Source organism: Oncorhynchus nerka, linkage group LG13 (genome assembly GCF_034236695.1).
Source record: "Oncorhynchus nerka isolate Pitt River linkage group LG13, Oner_Uvic_2.0, whole genome shotgun sequence".
NCBI classification, from domain to species: Eukaryota; Metazoa; Chordata; class Actinopteri; order Salmoniformes; family Salmonidae; genus Oncorhynchus; species Oncorhynchus nerka.
Genome location: NC_088408.1, coordinates 745,649 through 768,054, shown reverse-complemented (window position 1 = coordinate 768,054; position 22,406 = coordinate 745,649). Strand labels below are relative to the sequence as shown.

Genomic DNA, 22,406 nt, shown 5'->3' with positions numbered 1-22,406 from the left:
ACTGTATTCAACACTGTCTATATTAACCACAACACTGTATTCAACACTGTCTATATTAACCACAACACTATATTCAACACTGTCTATATCCACCACAACACTGAATTCAACACTGTCTATATTAACCACAACACTGTATTCAACACTGTCTATATTAACCACAACACTATATTCAACACTGCCTATATTAACCACAACACTATATTCAACACTGTCTATATTAACCACAACACTGTATTCAACACTGTCTATATTAGCCACAACACTGTATTCAACACTGTCTATATTAACCACAACACTGTACTCAACACTATATTCAACACTGTCTATATTAACCACAACACTGTATTCAACACTGTCTATATTAACCACAACACTGTATTCAACACTGTCTATATTAACCACAACACTATATTCAACACTGTCTATATTAACCACAACACTGTATTCAACACTGTCTATATTAACCACAACACTGTATTCAACACTGTCTATATTAACCACAACACTGTATTCAACACTGTCTATATTAACCACAACACTGTATTCAACACTGTCTATATTAACCACAACACTGTATTCAACACTGTCTATATTAACCACAACACTGTTCTCAACACTGTATTCAACACTGCCTATATTAACCACAACACTGTATTCAACACTGTCTATATTAACCACAACACTGTATTCAACATTGTCTATATTAACCACATTGTCTATATTAACCACAACACTGTATTCAACACTGTCTATATTAACCACAACACTATATTCAACACTGTCTATATTAACCACAACACTGTATTCAACACTGCCTATATTAACCACAACACTGTATTCAACACTGTCTATATTAACCACAACACTGTATTCAACACTGTCTATATTAACCACATTGTCTATATTAACCACAACACTGTATTCAACACTGTCTATATTAACCACAACACTATATTCAACACTGTCTATATTAACCACAACACTATATTCAACACTGTCTATATTAACCACAACACTATATTCAACACTGTCTATATTAACCACAACACTGTATTCAACACTGCCTATATTAACCACAACACTGTATTCAACACTGTCTATATTAACCACAACACTGTATTCAACATTGTCTATATTAACCACAACACTATATTCAACACTGCCTATATTAACCACAACACTGTATTCAACACTGTCTATATTAACCACAACACTATATTCAACACTGTCTATATTAACCACAACACTGTACTCAACACTGTCTATATTAACCACAACACTATATTCAACACTGCCTATATTAACCACAACACTGTACTCAACACTGTCTATATTAACCACAACACTGTATTCAACACTGTCTATATTAACCACAGCACTGCCTATATTAACCACAACACTATATTCAACACTGTCTATATTAACCACAACACTATATTCAACACTGTCTATATTAACCACAACACTGTATTCAACACTGTCTATATTAACCACAACACTGTATTCAACACTGTCTATATTAACCACAACACTGTACTCAACACTGTCTATATTAACCACAACACTATATTCAACACTGCCTATATTAACCACAACACTGTATTCAACACTGTCTATATAAACCACAACACTGAATTCAACACTGTCTATATTAACCACAACACTATATTCAACACTGTCTATATTAACCACAACACTGTTCTCAACACTGTCTATATTAACCACAACACTGTATTCAACACTGTCTATATTAACCACAACACTGTATTCAACACTGTCTATATTAACCACAACACTGTATTCAACACTGTCTATATTAACCACAGCACTGCCTATATTAACCACAACACTGTACTCAACACTGTCTATATTAACCACAACACTATATTCAACACTGCCTATATTAACCACAACACTGTATTCAACACTGTCTATATTAACCACAACACTATATTCAACACTGTCTATATTAACCACAACACTGTATTCAACACTGTCTATATTAACCACAACACTATATTCAACACTGTCTATATTAACCACAACACTGTATTCAACACTGTCTATATTAACCACAACACTGTATTCAACACTGTCTATATTAACCACAGCACTGTCTATATTAACCACAACACTATATTCAACACTGTCTATATTAACCACAACACTGTACTCAACACTGTCTATATTAACCACAGCACTGTATTCAACACTGTCTATATTAACCACAACACTGTATTCAACACTGTCTATATTAACCACAACACTGTATTCAACACTGTCTATATTAACCACAACACTGTCTATATTAACCACAACACTATATTCAACACTGTCTATATTAACCACAACACTATATTCAACACTGTCTATATTAACCACAACACTGTCTATATTAACCACAACACTATATTCAACACTGTCTATATTAACCACAACACTGTCTATATTAACCACAACACTGAATTCAACACTGCCTATATTAACCACAACACTGTATTCAACACTGTCTATATTAACCACAACACTATATTCAACACTGTATTCAACACTGTCTATATTAACCACAACACTGTATTCAACACTGTCTATATTAACCACAACACTGTATTCAACACTGTCTATATTAACCACAGCACTGTATTCAACACTGTCTATATTAACCACAACACTGTATTCAACACTGTCTATATTAACCACAGCACTGTATTCAACACTGTCTATATTAACCACAACACTGTATTCAACACTGTCTATATTAACCACAGCACTGTATTCAACACTGTCTATATTAACCACAGCACTGTATTCAACACTGTCTATATTAACCACAACACTGTATTCAACACTGTCTATATTAACCACAACACTGTTCTCAACACTGTATTCAACACTGCCTATATTAACCACAGCACTGTATTCAACACTGTCTATATTAACCACAGCACTGTATTCAACACTGTCTATATTAACCACAGCACTGTATTCAACACTGTCTATATTAACCACAACACTGTATTCAACACTGTCTATATTAACCACAACACTGTTCTCAACACTGTATTCAACACTGCCTATATTAACCACAGCACTGTATTCAACACTGTCTATATTAACCACAGCACTGTATTCAACACTGTCTATATTAACCACAGCACTGTATTCAACACTGTCTATATTAACCACAACACTGTATTCAACACTGTCTATATTAACCACAACACTGTTCTCAACACTGTATTCAACACTGCCTATATTAACCACAACACTGTATTCAACACTGTCTATATTAACCACAACACTGTATTTAACACTGTCTATATTAACCACAACACTGTATTCAACACTGCCTATATTAACCACAACACTGTATTCAACACTGTATTCAACACTGTCTATATTAACCACAACACTATATTCAACACTGTCTATATTATCCACAGCACTGCCTATATTAACCACAACACTGTATTCAACACCTTCTATATTAACCACAACACTGTATTCAACACTGTCTATATTAACCACAACACTATATTCAACACTGTCTATATTAACCACAACACTTTATTCAACACTGTATTCAACACTGTCTATATTAACCACAACACTGTATTCAACACTGTATTCAACACTGTCTATATTAACCACAACACTATATTCAACACTGTCTATATTAACCACAACACTGTATTCAACACTGTCTATATTAACCACAACACTGTCTATATTAACCACAACACTGTTCTCAACACTGTATTCAACACTGTCTATATTAACCACAACACTGTATTCAACACTGTCTATATTAACCACAACACTATATTCAACACTGTCTATATTAACCACAACACTATTCAACACTGTCTATATTAACCACAACACTGTTCAACACTGCCTATATTGACAATAACACAGTTTGTATTACAGGGTGGTATGATGTTGTGGAGCGTAATGCTGGGTTGCAGCTCACGAAGAGGAGGAAGCTGCTATCTGGGATGGCTTATGACCTTAACCCTGACCCTGCCTCTGGCCTCCCTACAGATGGACCGCCATGGACACCAAGGTAGGGTCAGGGAGCATGGAGTAGGGTCAAGGACCCGGGAGCATGGGGTAGGGAACATGGGACAGGGAACATGGGGTAGGGAACATGGGACAGGGAACATGGGGTAGGGAACATGGGACAGGGAACATGGGACAGGGAACATGGGACAGGGAACATGGGGTAGGGAACATGGGGTAGGGAACATGGGGTAGGGAACATGGGGCAGGGAACATGGGGTAGGGAACATGGGGTAGGGAACATGGGGTAGGGAACATGGGGCAGGGAACATGGGGTAGGGAACATGGGACAGGGAACATGGGACAGGGAACATGGGACAGGGAACATGGGACAGGGAACATGGGACAGGGAACATGGGACAGGGAACATGGGACAGGGAACATGGGACAGGGAACATGGGGTAGGGAACATGGGACAGGGAACATGGGGTAGGGAACATGGGACAAATGCAAGAGATATACATTGCCTACCCCTTTACTAGCAGTGTTGGTCCGTCTTGTTGCAGGCTTTATGTTGCCTGTTGTCATTCTAACATGACCCTCTCCTCTCTCTATACCCCAGGACACCCCCTCCATCCTCACCACCAGGCCACCAGAGGGGCTCGCCCCAAGCTACTGCTGCTGTCCTTCGATGGGTTCCGCTGGGACTACGTGGACCGTGTCCCCACCCCTAACTTCCATGCCCTGATGGAGGAAGGGTCAATAGTTGAGCAGGTTGAGAACACCTACATCACCAAAACCTTCCCTGACCACTACACCCTGGTCACCGGGCTGCATGCCGAGACGCATGGCATCGTGGGTAACGAGATGTACGACCCAGACCTTAACGCCTCCTTCTCCATGGAGACGCATAGCGCCTACGAGCCACGCTGGTGGGCTGGGGCAGAGCCTCTGTGGGTGACCAATCAGAAGCAGGGTGGGCGGAGCGGCGGGGTGATGTGGCCGGGGTCGGACGTGGAGATCGGGGGGGCGTACCCGTCACGCTACCTTCCGTACAACGCATCGCTGAGCTTCGAGAGGCGCGTGGAGACTATGGTAGCCTGGCTGATGGGGGAGAGGCCAGGGGAGGGGGTTCGGTCTGTGCAGGGGGGTGTGGACTTTGGCGTGTTATACTGGGAGGAGCCTGACGAGAGCGGTCACAACCTGGGCCCAGAGAACCCTCTAATGGACGCGGTCATTGCTGATATTGACGACAAGCTGGGCTTCCTCCGCAATGAGCTGCGCAAGATGGGTCTGTACCTGCTGTCTATGTACATTATACATTATGATCTAGATAAGCAATGTCTATTTGTATAGGCACAAGCACTGTGACAACTGTTCACCCCCTTCCAGTATTAAACTGTTCACCCCCCTTCCAGTATTAAACTGTTCACCCTCCCTTCCAGTATTAAACTGTTCACCCCCCTTCCAGTATTAAACTGTTCACCCCCCTTCCAGTATTAAACTGTTCACCCCACCCCCTCCCAGTATTAAACTGTTCACCCCTTCCAGTATTAAACTGTTCACCCCCCTTCCAGTATTAAACTGTTCCCCCTTCCAGTATTAAACTGTTCATCCCCCTTCCAGTATTAAACTGTTCACCCCCTTCCAGTATTAAACTGTTCACCCCCTTCCAGTATTAAACTGTTCACCCCCCTTCCAGTATTAAACTGTTCACCCCCTTCCAGTATTAAACTTCCAGTTCATGTTCCCCCCTTCCAGTATTAAACTGTTCACCCCCTTCCAGTATTAAACTGTTCACCCCCCCTTCCAGTATTAAACTGTTCACCCCCTTCCAGTATTAAACTGTTCACCCCCTTCCAGTATTAAACTGTTCACCCCCTTCCAGTATTAAACTGTTCACCCCCCCTTCCAGTATTAAACTGTTCACCCCCTTCCAGTATTAAACTGTTCACCCCCTTCCAGTATTAAACTGTTCACCCCCAGATAACAGTTTGTCATGGGGGTACAGATAACAGTTTGTCATGGGGGTACAGATAACAGTTTGTCATGGGGGTACAGATAACAGTTTGTCATGGGGGTACAGATAACAGTTTGTCATGGGGTTTGTCATGGGGTTACAGAGAACAGTTTGTCATGGTGGTACAGAGAACAGTTTGTCATGGGGTTACAGATAACAGTTTGTCATGGGGTTACAGATAACAGTTTGTCATGGGGTTTGTCATGGGGGTACAGATAACAGTTTGTCATGGGGGTACAGATAACAGTTTGTCATGGGGGTACAGATAACAGTTTGTCATGGGGTTTGTCATGGGGGTACAGATAACAGTTTGTCATGGGGTTTGTCATGGGGTTACAGATAACAGTTTGTCATGGGGGTACAGATAACAGTTTGTCATGGGGTTTGTCATGGGGGTAACAGATAACAGTTTGTCATGGGGGTTACAGCTAACAGTTTGTCATGGGGTTACAGAGAACATTTTGCAGTTTTAAAGCATATTTTCATGCAATTCTATGTATTTTGCCATGTTTTATGTGTACTCGTGATATTTGAGACACTCGAACATTACTACAAAATATATGGGCTAAAAAACATGAGCTGACTGGGCTAGTTGATCTGGACAGCTATACATAACTCTCTAAGGTCTGCAATGACTGACACGACAAGAGGAGCTGATGATGCACGACCCCAATTTAGAAAGATTACCTTGTGCTTTAATCAATTTAGCAAGAAACGCATGTAATTGATCAATTCACTAAATACATATTTAATTATTGGTCAATTTAAATGTAATTAGTTGTGTTTTGACTGCATTCCTAGGTCTGTACGAAAGTGTGAACCTGATTGTGACCAGTGATCATGGCATGACTCAGCTCTCCAAAGACAAGGTGATTGAGCTGGACCAATACCTGGACAGAGACCTCTACACCTGGGTGGACAAGAGTCCTGTGGTGGGGATACTGCCTAGAGATGGTAAGATCCTGGGGATGCTGCCTAGAGGAGGTAAGATCCTGGGGATGCTACCTAGAGGAGGTAAGATCCTGGTGATGCTACCTAGAGGAGGTAAGATCCTGGGGATGCTGCCTAGAGATGGTAAGATCCTGGGGATGCTGCCTAGAGGAGGTACGATCCTGGGGATGCTGCCTAGAGGAGGTAAGATCCTGGGGATGCTGCCTAGAGGAGGTAAGATCCTGGGGATGCTGCCTAGAGAAGGGACTGTCCCACCTGTCCTGTAGGTAAGTTAGAGGAGGTGTATAGTAACTGTCTCACCTGTCCTGTAGGTAAGTTAGAGGAGGTGTACAGTAACTGTCTGTCTCACCTGTCCTGTAGGTAAGTTAGAGGAGGTGTACAGTGCGCTGGTTGAGGCCAATCCCAACATGGTGGTGTATAGGAGGGAGCAGATCCCCGAGCGTCTCCACTACCGTCACAACAACCGGATCATGCCCATAATTATCGAGGCCAAGGAGGGCTGGACCATCACCCAGAACAGAACCACAGGACCACACATGTGTAAGGAAATATACTACATCAACTAAATTACAATTTTGAAATATTTGCAGTATTATTGTAACTCTCAGACTTTCACAAGTTCAGATCTTTAGGCTGTCCGTTAAACCTTTAGAGTTACCAATATTAGGATTCAGTCCACGATGACAGCTAATTAAGGGTAAATGTGTTCTAAATGTTTAATCCTATTTAATGCTGTTCTCTCTCTGTGTTTCACAGTGGGTAACCACGGCTACGACAACACCCTACCCAGCATGCATCCTGTCTTGGTGGCGCGTGGCCCCGCCTTCCGTCAGGACTACGTGAAGAGTTCCATGCGTTCCGTTGACCTCTACCCTCTCATGTGTCACATCCTGTCTGTCCGGCCCCGCCCCAACAATGGTTCTCTAGCCCGGGTTATGGACCTCCTCTCCGAGCCCTCCCCACCCACACACTCCACACCGCTGGAGGGCAGATACCAGCCTTCCTTCGCCACCGCCCTGGGCGTGGTCCTGGGGGTTGTCATGGTGACAGGGTTCCTGGTGGTTATCGTCAAACAGATGACGCTCCGACAACTACCCAGCAGGCAGAGCGAGATGGCCCAGCCGCTATTACTTGAAGAACTACAGCTTTAGAGGAGAGGAGAAGAGAGGAGAGGGAGTTAGGAGAAGAGAGAGAGAGAGAGGAGGAGAGGGAGTTAGGAGAAGAGAGAGAGAGAGAGAGAGGAGGAGAGAAGAAAGTAGAAGGAGAGGAGAAGATGAGAGTTGGCTCCGTACACCGGTAAAGGACAGTAGCTTCAGTGTGGTGGTGGAGGAGGAGGAGAGGATAAAGTGTGGCTTTGTTCTGATGGTTATCTAGTTGTTTATCTCATCAGAGAGGAGCAGTCATAATAACAATAAGAACCAATAGTACACTGGACACCAAAGCATAATAAGTGAGTAAATCTAGTATGTGGTTGAGTTGTTCTGCTAAGCTGTACAGTGACTCAGAGGTTTTAGACCACTGTGGGATCTGAGTTCAGTTAGTCAGGCTGTTGCTTTCAGTCTTCAATAGATCCATGACTACCGCGTTACTGCTTTAGTCCATGTTGTTGTTGTCATGACTACCACGTTACTACTTTAGTCCATGTTGTTGTCGTCATGACTACCACGTTACTGCTTTAGTCCATATAGTTGTCGTCATGACTACCACGTTACTGCTTTAGTCCATGTTGTTGTTGTCATGACTACCGCGTTACTGCTTTAGTCCATGTTGTTGTTGTCATGACTACCACGTTACTGCTTTAGTCCATGTTGTTGTTGTCATGACTACCGCGTTACTGCTTTAGTCCATGTTGTTGTTGTCATGACTACCACGTTACTACTTTAGTCCATATAGTTGCCGTCATGACTACCATGTTACTGCTTTAGTCCATATAGTTGTCGTCATGACTACCACGTTACTGCTTTAGTCCATATAGTTGTCGTCATGACTACCACGTTACTGCTTTAGTCCATATAGTTGTCGTCATGACTACCACTTTAGTCCATACAGTTGTCGTCATGACTACCACGTTACTACTTTAGTCCATGTTGTTGTTGTCATGACTACCATGTTACTACTTTAGTCCATATAGTTGCCGTCATGACTACCATGTTACTGCTTTAGTCCATGTTGTTGTCGTCATGACTACCACGTTACTGCTTTAGTCCATATAGTTGTCGTCATGACTACCACGTTACTGCTTTAGTCCATATAGTTGTCGTCATGACTGCCACGTTACTGCTTTAGTCCATGTTGTTGTCGTCATGACTACCACCTTTACTACTTTAGTCCATATAGTTGTCGTCATGACTACCACGTTACTGCTTTAGTCCATGTTGTTGTCGTCATGACTACCACGTTACTGCTTTAGTCCATACAGTTGTCGTCATGACTGCCACGTTACTGCTTTAGTCCATGTTGTTGTCGTCATGACTACCACGTTACTGCTTTAGTCCATACAGTTGTCGTCATGACTGCCACGTTACTGCTTTAGTCCATACAGTTGTCGTCATGACTACCACGTTACTGCTTTAGTCCATACAGTTGTAGTCATGACTACCACGTTACTGCTTTAGTCCATACAGTTGTAGTCATGACTACCACGTTACTACTTTAGTCCATATAGTTGTAGTCATGACTACCACGTTACTGCTTTAGTCCATACAGTTGTAGTCATGACTACCACGTTACTGCTTTAGTCCATACAGTTGTAGTCATGACTACCACGTTACTACTTGTTCCTGTTCAGTACTTACAGTCATCCTCTACTTCATCATCTTTCTATTATATAATGTTATTATATGTGCAATAATGTTGTTTTATATATGTTACTGTCTGTAGGGGGCGTGTTTCTGTACAGACGCATGTGTCATAAACCACTAACCATTCAGGGCTTGACATTCAGGTACATTTGTCAGTGGCACACCCTTGCCAGTACCAAGTGGAAAACTACTTTCCCCAATGAGAAAATGACTGGCTGGGCCAAGTTATGCACACACAATTTGAAACATGGGTGATTTCATGTTTCATTTGCAGTCTGGGAAAGTACCTTTTTTAAATTTCTATATAGCCAACTGTACAATCTGATATTTACACGGGTTGTTTGGAGAACAAAAGTAAAGCCACCCCTCTCAGTGATGACATATAGCCTCAACCTTTAAATGTCATAAATTAGCCCAATAACATATTGATGAAATGTAATATCTTCAGGGCCTATATAGTAAATGGTGCTTATTAGAGGCCGGTACGCTATTTTAACAATAAGCATTATCACCTGTAGCCTGATACAGCATGGTGACTACATGGTGACTACATGGTGACTACATGGTGACTACATGGTCTCCTGTCTGATACAGCATGGTGACTACATGGTGACTACATGGTGACTACATGGTGGCTACATGGTGACTACATGGTGGCTACATGGTCTCCTGTCTGATACAGCATGGTGACTACATGGTGACTACATGGTGACTACATGGTCTCCTGTCTGATACAGCATGGTGACTACATGGTGACTACATGGTGGCTACATGGTGGCTACATGGTGGCTACATGGTGACTACATGGTCTCCTGTCTGATACAGCATGGTGACTACATGGTGACTACATGGTGGCTACATGGTGGCTACATGGTGGCTACATGGTGACTACATGGTGGCTACATGGTGACTACATGGTCTCCTGTCTGATACAGCATGGTGACTACATGGTGACTACATGGTCTCCTGTCTGATACAGCATGGTGACTACATGGTGACTACATGTGACTACATGGTCTCCTGTCTGATACAGCATGGTGACTACATGGTGACTACATGGTCTCCTGTCTGATACAGCATGGTGACTACATGGTGACTACATGGTGGCTACATGGTGACTACATGGTCTCCTGTCTGATACAGCATGGTGACTACATGGTGACTACATGGTGGCTACATGGTGGCTACATGGTGACTACATGGTGACTACATGGTCTCCTGTCTGATACAGCATGGTGACTACATGGTCTCCTGTCTGATACAGCACGGTGACTACATGGTGACTACATGGTCTCCTGTCTGATACAGCACGGTGACTACATGGTCTCCTGTCTGATACAGCATGGTGACTACATTGTGACTACATAGTGACTACATGGTCTCCTGTCTGATACAACATGGTGACTACATGGTGACTACATGGTGACTACATGGTCTCCTGTCTGATACAGCATGGTGACTACATGGTGACTACATGGTGACTACATGGTGACTACATGGTCTCCTGTCTGATACTACATGGTGACTACATGGTGACTACATGGTGACTACATGGTCTCCTGTCTGATACAGCATGGTGACTACATGGTCTCCTGTCTGATACAGCACGGTGACTACATGGTCTCCTGTCTGATACAGCATGGTGACTACATGGTGACTACATGGTGACTACATGGTCTCCTGTCTGATACAGCATGGTGACTACATGGTGACTACATGGTGACTACATGGTGACTACATGGTGACTACATGGTGACTACATGGTCTCCTGTCTGATACAGCATGGTGACTACATGGTGACTACATTGTCTCCTGTCTGATACCAATAGACTGGGCTTATTAGAACACAGCAGTTAGGAATGTTGCCCAGTGACTGGGCTTATTAGAACACAGCAGTTAGGAATGTTGCCCAGTGACTGGGCTTATTAGAACACACTTCTTTCCACCCAGCTGAGGAGTTGAGAGCTCTCGCCATCTGACAGTTGATATTCAGCTGATAAATAAACCACATAGCTCATCTGGAATGTAAATCTGTTTTTTTTAACAATTATTTGTGTGTGTGTGTGTGTGTGTGTAAAATATATATATATATATTTACACTACCGTTCAAAAGTTTGGAGTCACATAGAAATGTATTTTGTTTTTTAAAGAAAAGCACATTTGTTTTGTACCTTTTTTAAATGACATCAAATTGATCAGAAATACAGTGTAGACATGACTATTGTAGCTGGAAACGGCCTTCTAGGCAGAGTTCCTCTGTCCAGTGTCTGTGTTCTTTTGCCCATCTTAATATTTTATTTTTATTGGCCAGTCTGAGATATGGCTTTTCTTTGCAACTCCCGGAGTCTCCTCTTCACTGTTGACGTTGAGACTGGACAGAGGAACTCTGCCTAGAAGGCCAGCATCCCGGAGTCTCCTCTTCACTGTTGACGTTGAGACTGGACAGAGGAACTCTGCCTAGAAGGCCAGCATCCCGGAGTCACCTCTTCACTGTTGACGTTGAGACTGGACAGAGGAACTCTGCCTAGAAGGGCAGCATCCCAGAGTCGCCTCTTCACTGTTGACGTTGAGACTGGTCAGAGGAACTCTGCCTAGAAGGGCAGCATCCCGGGTCTCCTCTTCACTGTTGACGTTGAGACTGGACAGAGGAACTCTGCCTAGAAGGGCAGCATCCCAGAGTCGCCTCTTCACTGTAGACGTTGAGACTGGTCAGAGGAACTCTGCCTAGAAGGCCAGCATCCCGGAGTCACCTCTTCACTGTAGACGTTGAGACTGGACAGAGGAACTCTGCCTAGAAGGCCAGCATCCCAGAGTCACCTCTTCACTGTTGACGTTGAGACTGGACAGAGGAAGTCTGCCTAGAAGCTCAACTCCCGGAGTCTCCTCTTCACTGTTGATGTTGAGACTGGACAGAGGAACTCTGCCTAAAAGGCCAGACACCCAGAGTCTCCTCTTCACTGTTGACGTTGAGACTGGACAGAGGAACTCTGCCTAGAAGGCCAGCATCCCGGAGTCGCCTCTTCACTGTTGACGTTGAGACTGGACAGAGGAACTCTGCCTAGAAGGCCAGCATCCCAGAGTCACCTCTTCACTGTTGACGTTGAGACTGGTGTTTTGCGGGTACTATTTAATGAAGCTGCCAGTTGAGGACTCATGAGGCGTCTGTTTCTCAAACTAGACACTCTAATGTACTTGTTCAGTTGTGCACCCGGGACCTCCCACTCTTTCTATTTTGGTTAGAGCCAGTTTGCGCTGTTCTGTGAAGGGAGCAGTACACAACGTTGTACAAGATCTTCAGTTTCTTGGCAATTTCTCACATGAAATAGCCATCATTTCTCAGAACAAAAATAGACTGACGAGTTTCCTTGCGTCAGGTCCTGAGGTACAGGCAGTTAGATTTGGGTCGGATCCTTGAGTTTTTTTTATTTTTAACAATGTCTACACTTCAATTTGATACTTTAATGGGCAAAAAATTTGCTTTTCTTTCATAAACAAGGACATTTCTAAGTGACCCCAAACTTGTGTTACAGAATAACATTATTACAATATTATTTGTCCTTTTTTTTCTAACAAGTGATTTCTGTAAAGATGTCTCGATAAGCAAGCAGCTACGCAGTGTAGTTCTAGTTCTAGGTAAACCAAGCAAGCAGCTACGCAGTGTAGTTCTAGTTCTAGGTAAACCAAGCAAGCAGCTACGCAGTGTAGTTCTAGTTCTAGGTAAACCAAGCAAGCAGCTACGCAGTGTAGGCCTAGTTCTAGGTAAACCAAGCAAGCAGCTACGCAGTGTAGTTCTAGTTCTAGGTAAACCAAGCAAGCAGCTACGCAGTGTAGTTCTAGTTCTAGGTAAACCAAGCAAGCAGCTACGCAGTGTAGGCCTAGTTCTAGGTAAACCAAGCAAGCAGCTACGCAGTGTAGGCCTAGTTCTAGGTAAACCAAGCAAGCAGCTACGCAGTGTAGTTCTAGTTCTAGGTAAACCAAGCAAGCAGCTACGCAGTGTAGTTCTAGTTCTAGGTAAACCAAGCAAGCAGCTACGCAGTGTAGTTCTAGTTCTAGGTAAACCAAGCAAGCAGCTACGCAGTGTAGTTCTAGTTCTAGGTAAACCAAGCAAGCAGCTACGCAGTGTAGGCCTAGTTCTAGGTAAACCAAGCAAGCAGCTACGCAGTGTAGGCCTAGTTCTAGGTAAACCTTTCCTTGCTAATAATGATATGAAATAATACTGACGATCAGGGGGAGGACTTTTTTCAAATACTGCCTCCGCTGAGAAGGGTCTGACGCGAGTATCTAGGCCATACTGTGACGGGGCTTACTCCAGATGGAATTTCAGGCTTTGCCTCAGCTTGGAAACCAAATGCTGGTTGATAACAAGTGTGAATCGTCAGACGTCAGGAAGATTGTCAAGGATTAAATCCAAATATAAATAATTATTTTCTGTTTTTGTAGTTTGGAAATGTACTGGGCCAAATGGGTCATGTGAAAGCTTGATTTAATTGGCCCGGTGAGCTTGGCAGAAGTTGCCAGCTCGCAGACCTGAATGTCAAGCCCCGCCCATTAGTTGGTGATGTCATAACCATTCGCTGGTGAAAAATTGCTATATGTTTTAAGGACTGTGATGTGTGAAGTGCAATAGGTTTTAAGGACTAGGAGGGATTCTGAATAATATGTGTAATTCTTAACTTTTCTGTGTTGATAGTTGACTACTGAGTTGTGCGGTCTGAGAGGCCATTTTGCGCTAAATGAACTGAATCGTGATGAAGGGGGAGCAGTGCGATGAAGTGCTATGTAGGACATGTATGTTTTTGCACTCTTTATTTACAGAGCCTTTGGAAAGTATTCAGACCCCCTTGACTTTTCCACATTTTGTTACGTTACAGCCTTCTAAAATGGATTAAATAACTTTTTTTTTTTTTTTTTTTTTTTTTTCATGTAGTAACCAACCACTTGTCCAGCTAATTATCAATTCATTCATTCAGCTGTTATATCATCATCATCATCACCATCATCATCGTCACCTTACCAGGGGTTCCGGCAATGGCAAATAAAATTAATTAACTATTTTAATTATTATTATTATTTTATTTTTTTAATGTGATTTTATTGCAGAAGACCTGTTCAGTAAAAGTGACCTTATCATTCAGCCAGGTCTGTGGGTATCTAGGTGTTCGGGCAGGCAGCACCTACATGATTAGACAATCCCCTTCTAAAGTTTCCACAAACACAGGTTTGCTGCTCACTAAACAACTAAACAACCTCCTTTAAAAAATTGTTTTAACCTTTATTTAACTAAGCAAGTCAGTTAAGAACCAATTCTTCTCTACAATGACAGCCTAGCCCGGCTAAACACTAACAACACTGGGTCAATTGTGCACCGCACTTAGAGACTCCCATTCACAACCAGTTGTGATACAGCCTGGAATCAAACCAGGGTCTGTAGTGATGCCTCTAGCACTGAGATGCAGTGCCTTAGACCGCTGTGCCACTAGGAATCTCCTTCTAAAGGCTGGTTTCAACAAACCCAGGCTGAAGTTCACTAAACAATCTAATAATACTACTACAGAAGCACACTTCAGAGGAAATTGAGGACTTAAAAGCTGCAGTTCGTAATGCAAACAGCAACAAACCTCTTCTGGTGAGATACGACAGTTGAACATTGGGCATTTATGAGTGATATTCTTTAAGAATCAAAGGCAATATCATTCAGCTAAAAGTCCCCCCCAAAAAATAGATGTACAAAGACCTAATGTAATTGCAAGAGGCTGAACATATACAGTGCCTTGCGAAAGTATTCGGCCCCCTTGAACTTTGCGACCTTTTGCCACATTTCAGGCTTCAAACATAAAGATATAAAACTGTATTTTTTTGTGAAGAATCAACAACAAGTGGGACACAATCATGAAGTGGAACGACATTTATTGGATATTTCAAACTTTTTTAACTAATCAAAAAAACTGAAAAATTGGGCAAAATCCCCACAAGGATAGTAAAAAGTTATTGTGGCAAAAGGTTGCAAAGTTCAAGGGGGCCGAATACTTTCGCAAGGCACTGTAGAATCCACAGAGGAACCTTTGACTGAGAAAACATGGCCGTTTTTTCTCCACTGTCTGAGCTCGTTTGCTGTCCTTAGAGGCGATAACAACAGTCACAACATCAAAAATACATGCAACTGGACCGAACGAGGGAACGTTTGACTTGGAAGGTTCTCCATTAATCAGCCACCAACAAAGTACATCTCACATTAATCATAAATATTAATAGTTGATATTTCCACCTATTGAATCTCTGTGTTTACAGGTCTGTATTTCCAAGACAAACTTGTGGGCTCCTGAGTGGTGCTGTGGTCTAAGGCACTGCATCTCAGTGCTAGTGGTGTCACTACAGACACCCTGGTTCAAATCCTGACTGTATCACAACCATCTGTGATTGGGAGTCCCATAGTGTGGTGAACAATTGGCCCAGCTTTGTTAGGGTTTTGGCTGGGGTAGGCCATCATTGCAAATAAGAATTTGGTCTTAACTGACTTGCCTAGTAAAATAAAAAAAGATATCCTACTGCCATTTGTGTATGTAGGGCAGACAATTGTCCACATTTTAGCAAAGCCTGCAATATTGGGTTACATTATGTCTCTCCCCCTCTAGCCAGACATTATTCTGCAGTTTTTGAGTTTAGGTGGTGTGTCATAATATCTATTTTTTGTAGATTTTTTTTTTTTTTTACATATTGTGTAAAATTGCTCTCAAGTGCTCTCGAGAGGCTAGATGTTCTTTACCATTCGGACATCAGATTTGCCACCAATGCCCCTTATAGGACACATCACTGCACTCTATACTCCTCTGTAAACTGGTCATCTCTGTAAACCCGTTGCAAGACCCACTGGTTGATGCTTATTTATAAAACCCTCTTAGGCCTCACTCCACCCTATCTGAAAAAAAATTCCTCATCAATCTAGACCCAATATCCCATATTGACATCACAATACCCCATAATGACATCACAATACCCCATAATGACATCACAATACCCCATAATGACTTCACAATATCCCATCAATCTACGCACTATACCCCATAATGACATCACAATACCCCATAATGACATCACAATACCCCATAATGACATCACAATATCCCATAATGACAAACTAAAAACAGTTTTTCTGAAATGTTTGCAAATTTATAAAAAAGCAACAAATGAAAACATTTACGTAAGTATTCAGACCCCTTTACTCAGTACTTTGTTGAAGCACCTTTGGCAGCGATTACAACCTCGAGTCTTCTTGGGTATGACTTGCCTAGTTAAATAAAGGTTAAACATATATTTATAAAATCAAGCTTGGCACCCCTGTATTTGAGGAGTTTCTCCCATTCTTCTCTGCAGATCCTCTCAAGCTCTGTCAGGTTGGATGGGGAGTGTCGCTGCACAGCTATTTTCACGTCTCTCCAGAGATGTTTGATCGGGTTCAAGTCCAGGCTCTTGCTGGGCCACTAAAGGACATTCAGAGACTTGTCCTGTTGGAAGGTGAACCTTCGCCCCAGTCTGAGGACCTGAACGCTCTGGAGCAGGTTTTCATCAAGGATTTCTCTGTACTTTGCTCCGTTCATCTTTGCCTCGATCATGACTAGTCTCCCAGTCCCTGCCGCTGAAAAACATCCCCACAGCATGATGCTGCCACCAACATGCTTCACCGTAGGGATGGTGCCAGGTTTCCTCCACACGTGACGCTTGGCATTCAGGCCAAGGAGTTCATTCTTGGTTTCATCAGACCAGAGAATCTTGTTTCTCATGGTCTGAGAGTCCTTTAGGTGCCTTTGGCAAACTCTAAACGGGCTGTCGTGTGCCTTTTACTTAGGCGTGGCTTCCGTCTGGCCACTCTACCATAAAGGCCTGATCGGTGGAGTGCTGCAGAGATGGTTGTCCTTCTGGAAGGTTCTCCCATCTCCACAGAGGAACTCTGGAGCTCTGTCAGAGTGACCGTCTGGTTCTTTGTCGCCTCCCTGACCAAGGACCTTCTCCCCTGATTGCTCAGTTTAGGAAGAGTCTTGGTGTTTCCAAACTTCCATTTAAGAATGATGGAGGCCACTGTGTCCTTGGGGACCTTCAATGCTGCAGAAATGTTTTGGGGACCTTCCCCAGATCTGTGCCTCGACACAATCCTGTCTCGGAGCTCTACGGACAGTTCCTTGAACCTCATGACTTGGTTTTTGCTCTGACATGTACTGACAACTGTGGGACCTTTTATGTAGACAGGTGTGTGACTTTCCAAATCATGTCCAATCAATTGAATTGACCACAGGTGTACTACAATTAAGTTGTAGAAACATCAAGGATGATCAATGGAAACAAGATGTCTGAATACTTTTGTTTTTGCTTTGTCATTATGAGGTATTATGTGTAGATTGATGGGGATTGTTTGTTGTTTTAATCCATTATAGAATAAGGCTGTAACGTAACAAAATATGGATAAAGTCACTGGGTCTGAATACATTCCGAAAGCTCTGCTTTTTGATGTTGATAACTGATAGGTGCCTCCTGCCAAAATGTATTCAAAGAGTTGACAGCTTCCTACTCTGCCTTTTATTGTATTGATACTGTAAATCATTGTAGTAGATTTATTTAATTCTGATTTATTGAGTGGTAGAAAATGTCCTTTGTGCGATTTTCGTTGATTGATTGATAAAATAGACAACTTCACTGTGATGTAATAAATAAGGAAACGTAGTCAGACTTTTTTCCAACATTTATTTTACAACAATTATTGTCAATCTACACACAATGAACAGTGTTTTTAGAAAAGAAAAAAAGAAATAAAATGTATTAAAAAATAAAAACAGAAATATTTACAAAATGTGATTAATATTAATTTGATCTAATATTAATAAAAAGGATATCTCAGTCTAGCGTTTTATGATATCTTATATCTTATATTATATCTTACAGTATTAGAGGTGTTGTAACTAATGAGGTTAAAGAGGTGTTGCATTTAATGAGGTTTGTTAAAGAGATGTAATTAATGAGGTATGATAAAGATGTTGTAATTAGTTATGTACATTAAAAGGAGAATCTGGGCTTGTTTTCGTCATGTCTGAGGCGTTTCCATGTTATACTGATTGCACTGTATGTTTTTGTGGGTGTACAGTCATGGCGAAAAAGTTTTGAGAATGACACAAATATTAATTTCCACAAAGATTGCTGCTTCAGTGTCTTTAGATATTTTTGTCAGATGTTACTATGGAATACTGACGTATAATTCCAAGCATTTCATTAAGTGTCAAAGGCTTTTATTGACAATTACATGAAGTTGATGCAAAGACTCAATATTTGCAGTGTTGACCCTATTTTTTCAAGACCTCTGCAATCCGCCCTGGCATGCTGTCAATTAACTTCTGAGCCACATCCTGACTGATGGCATGCTGTCAATTAACTTCTGGGCCACATCCTGACTGATGGCAGCCCATTCTTGCATAATCAATGTTTGGAGTTTGTCAGAATTTGTGGGTTTTTGTTTGTCCACCCGCCTCTTAAGGACTGACCACAAGTTCTCAATGGGATTAAGGTCTGGGGAGTTTCCTGGCCATGGACCCAAAATATCGATGTTTTGTTCCCCGAGCCACTTAGTTATCATTTTTGCCTTATAGCAAGGTGCTCCATCATGCTGGAAAAGACCTTGTTTGTCACCAAACTGTTCCTGGATGATTGGGAGAAGTTGCTCTCGAAGGATGTGTTGGTACCATTCTTTATTCATGGCTGTGTTCTTAGGCAAAATTGTGAGTGAGCCCACTCCCTTGGCTGAGAAGCAACCCCACACATGAATGGTCTCAGGATGCTTTACTTTTGGCATGACACTGGACTGATGGTAGCGCTCACCTGGTCTTCTCCGGACAAGCTTTTTTCCGGATGCCCCAAACAATCGGAAAGGGGATTCATCAGAGAAAATGACTTTACCCCAGTCCTCAGCAGTCCAATCCCTGTACCTTTTGCAGAATATCAATCTGTCCCTGATGTTTTTCCTGGAGAGAAGTGGCTTCTTTGCTGCCCTTCTTGACATCAGGCCATCCTCCTGCTCTGTACTGGTGGTGCCCCGATCCCGCAGCTGAATCAACTTTAGGAGACGGTCCTGGCGCTTGCTAGACTTTCTTGGGCGCCCTGAAGCCTTCTTCATAACAATTGAACCGCTCTCCTTGAAGTTCTTGATGATCTGATAAATGGTTGATTTAGTTGCAATCTTATTGGCAGAAATATCCTTGCCTCTGAAGCCCTTTCTGTGCTGTGCAATGATGACGGAACGTGTTTCCTTGCAGGTTACCATGGTTGACAGAGGAAGAACAATGATTCCAAGCACCTCCCTCCTTTTGAAGCTTCCAGTCTGTTATTCAAACTCAATCAGCATGACAGAGTGATCTCCAGCCTTGTCCTCGTCAACACTCACACCTGTGTTAACGAGAGAATCACTGATGTCAGCTGGTCCTTTTGTGACAACGGGATGTGGCAGGGATGAAATGCAGCAGAAATGTTTGTTGGAGATTCAGTTCATTTGGCAAAGAGGGACTTAGGAATTAATTGCAATTCATCTGATCACTCTTCATAACATTCTGGAGTAAATTACCATCATACAAACTGAGGCAGCAGACTTTGTGAAAATTAATATTTGTGTAATTCTCAACTTTTGGCCACGACTAGATATGGTTGTCCCTGTTCGATAGAGTCATTGGACATCTTTCAGTGATTCAAATTCCTTGCTAAATATACAAGTCAACACCATTTTTTCCAATCTCTGAAAGTCTACAATTTGTGTGGGGGCGATGCTTCATCCTTCCGTCCCTCCCCCAAGGCATTTTTGAATAGGAAGCTGACGCTAACAACATAATCCTTTGGACAGAACCGTAAGAACTGACTAGACTACAATGGCTTCATGTGATTCCTTTCATCAACACGAATTTGCAGATGGAGCATCTATTAGCTACATGCTGACGTTCAACCATGCACGTTTCAATTGAGTTAAATCTTATTTGCTAGCATTAGTTAGCGTGAATCAAAGATAGAACGAACAAACGTTTACTCTGCTGAAGGTTGCTACCACCTCTTCAATGTCAAAGGTAAAATTGATTGACGGCTATATCATTTAGCTGATGGCTTTCAGAGTTCAATACAGGAGAGTAACGTCCAGATAGACTTGCAAGCTAATGTTAAGTTACCTCTAATCGAGAATCATCCGTTTTGTTTGTGAAGTGGGGAAAATGATGGTATCGCATCACTTCTCAGCTTTTGTCAAAATGGATTCCGTTCAGCCTGAAAATCCTTCTGCTCTTTTGGTCACCGTAAGCATCATTCTTGATAGCCGCAAGCCACTGGCAGCATCGGGGTAAGTCTCTGCTATTTTATTTTTATAACTAGGCAAGTCAGTTAACAACAACTTCTTATTTACAATGACGGCCTACCAAAAGGCAAAAGGCCTAATGCGGGACGGGCATGGATGAAAAATAAAGGGTAAATATAAATATAGGACAAAACACATATCACGACAAGAGAGGCAACACTACTTAGAGACCTAAGACAACAACATATCAAGGCAGTAACACATAACAACACGGCATGACAACGACATGATAGCAACACAACATGTTAGCAACACAACATGACAACGACATGATAGCAACACAACATGTTAGCAACACAACATGACAACGACATGATAGCAACACAACATGTTAGCAACACAACATGACAACGACATGATAGCAACACAACATGACAACGACATGATAGCAACACAACATGTTAGCAACACAACATGTTAGCAACACAACATGTTAGCAACACAACATGACAACACAACATGATAGCAACACAACATGACAACGACATGATAGCAACACAACATGACAACGACATGATAGCAACACAACATGACAACGACATGATAGCAACACAACATGACAACGACATGGTAGCAACACAACATGACAACGACATGATAGCAACACAACATGACAACGACATGATAGCAATACAACATGACAACGACATGATAGCAACACAACATGACAACGACATGGTAGCAACACAACATGACAACGACATGATAGCAACACAACATGACAACGACATGATAGCAACACAACATGACAACGACATGGTAGCAACACAACATGACAACGACATGGTAGCAACACAACATGACAACGACATGATAGCAACACAACATGACAACGACATGGTAGCAACACAACATGACAACGACATGATAGCAACACAACATGACAACGACATGATAGCAACACAACATGACAACGACATGATAGCAACACAACATGACAACGACATGATAGCAACACAACATGACAACGACATGATAGCAACACAACATGACAACGACATGATAGCAACACAACATGACAACGACATGATAGCAACACAACATGACAACGACATGATAGCAACACAACATGACAACGACATGATAGCAACACAACATGACAACGACATGATAGCAACACAACATGACAACGACATGATAGCAACACAACATGACAACGACATGATAGCAACACAACATGACAACGACATGATAGCAACACAACATGACAACGACATGATAGCAACACAACATGACAACGACATGATAGCAACACAACATG

At 42.2% G+C, this 22,406-nt stretch overlaps 1 protein-coding gene across 1 annotated transcript in view; it reads left to right on the top strand.

Moving 5' to 3' along the window:
- Positions 1–18,836, top strand: part of enpp5 (ectonucleotide pyrophosphatase/phosphodiesterase 5) — a 31,131-nt gene extending 12,295 nt beyond the window's left edge. The window contains exons 2-6 of the mRNA XM_065026112.1: positions 3,934–4,069; positions 4,628–5,296; positions 6,827–6,979; positions 7,337–7,516; positions 7,733–18,836. Coding sequence (XP_064882184.1) covers positions 3,940–4,069; positions 4,628–5,296; positions 6,827–6,979; positions 7,337–7,516; positions 7,733–8,127 — 1,527 coding nt within the window. The 5' untranslated portion in view covers positions 3,934–3,939 and the 3' untranslated portion in view covers positions 8,128–18,836. The remainder of the gene's footprint in view (positions 1–3,933; positions 4,070–4,627; positions 5,297–6,826; positions 6,980–7,336; positions 7,517–7,732) is intronic.
- The last annotated feature ends 3,570 nt before the right edge of the window (positions 18,837–22,406 follow it).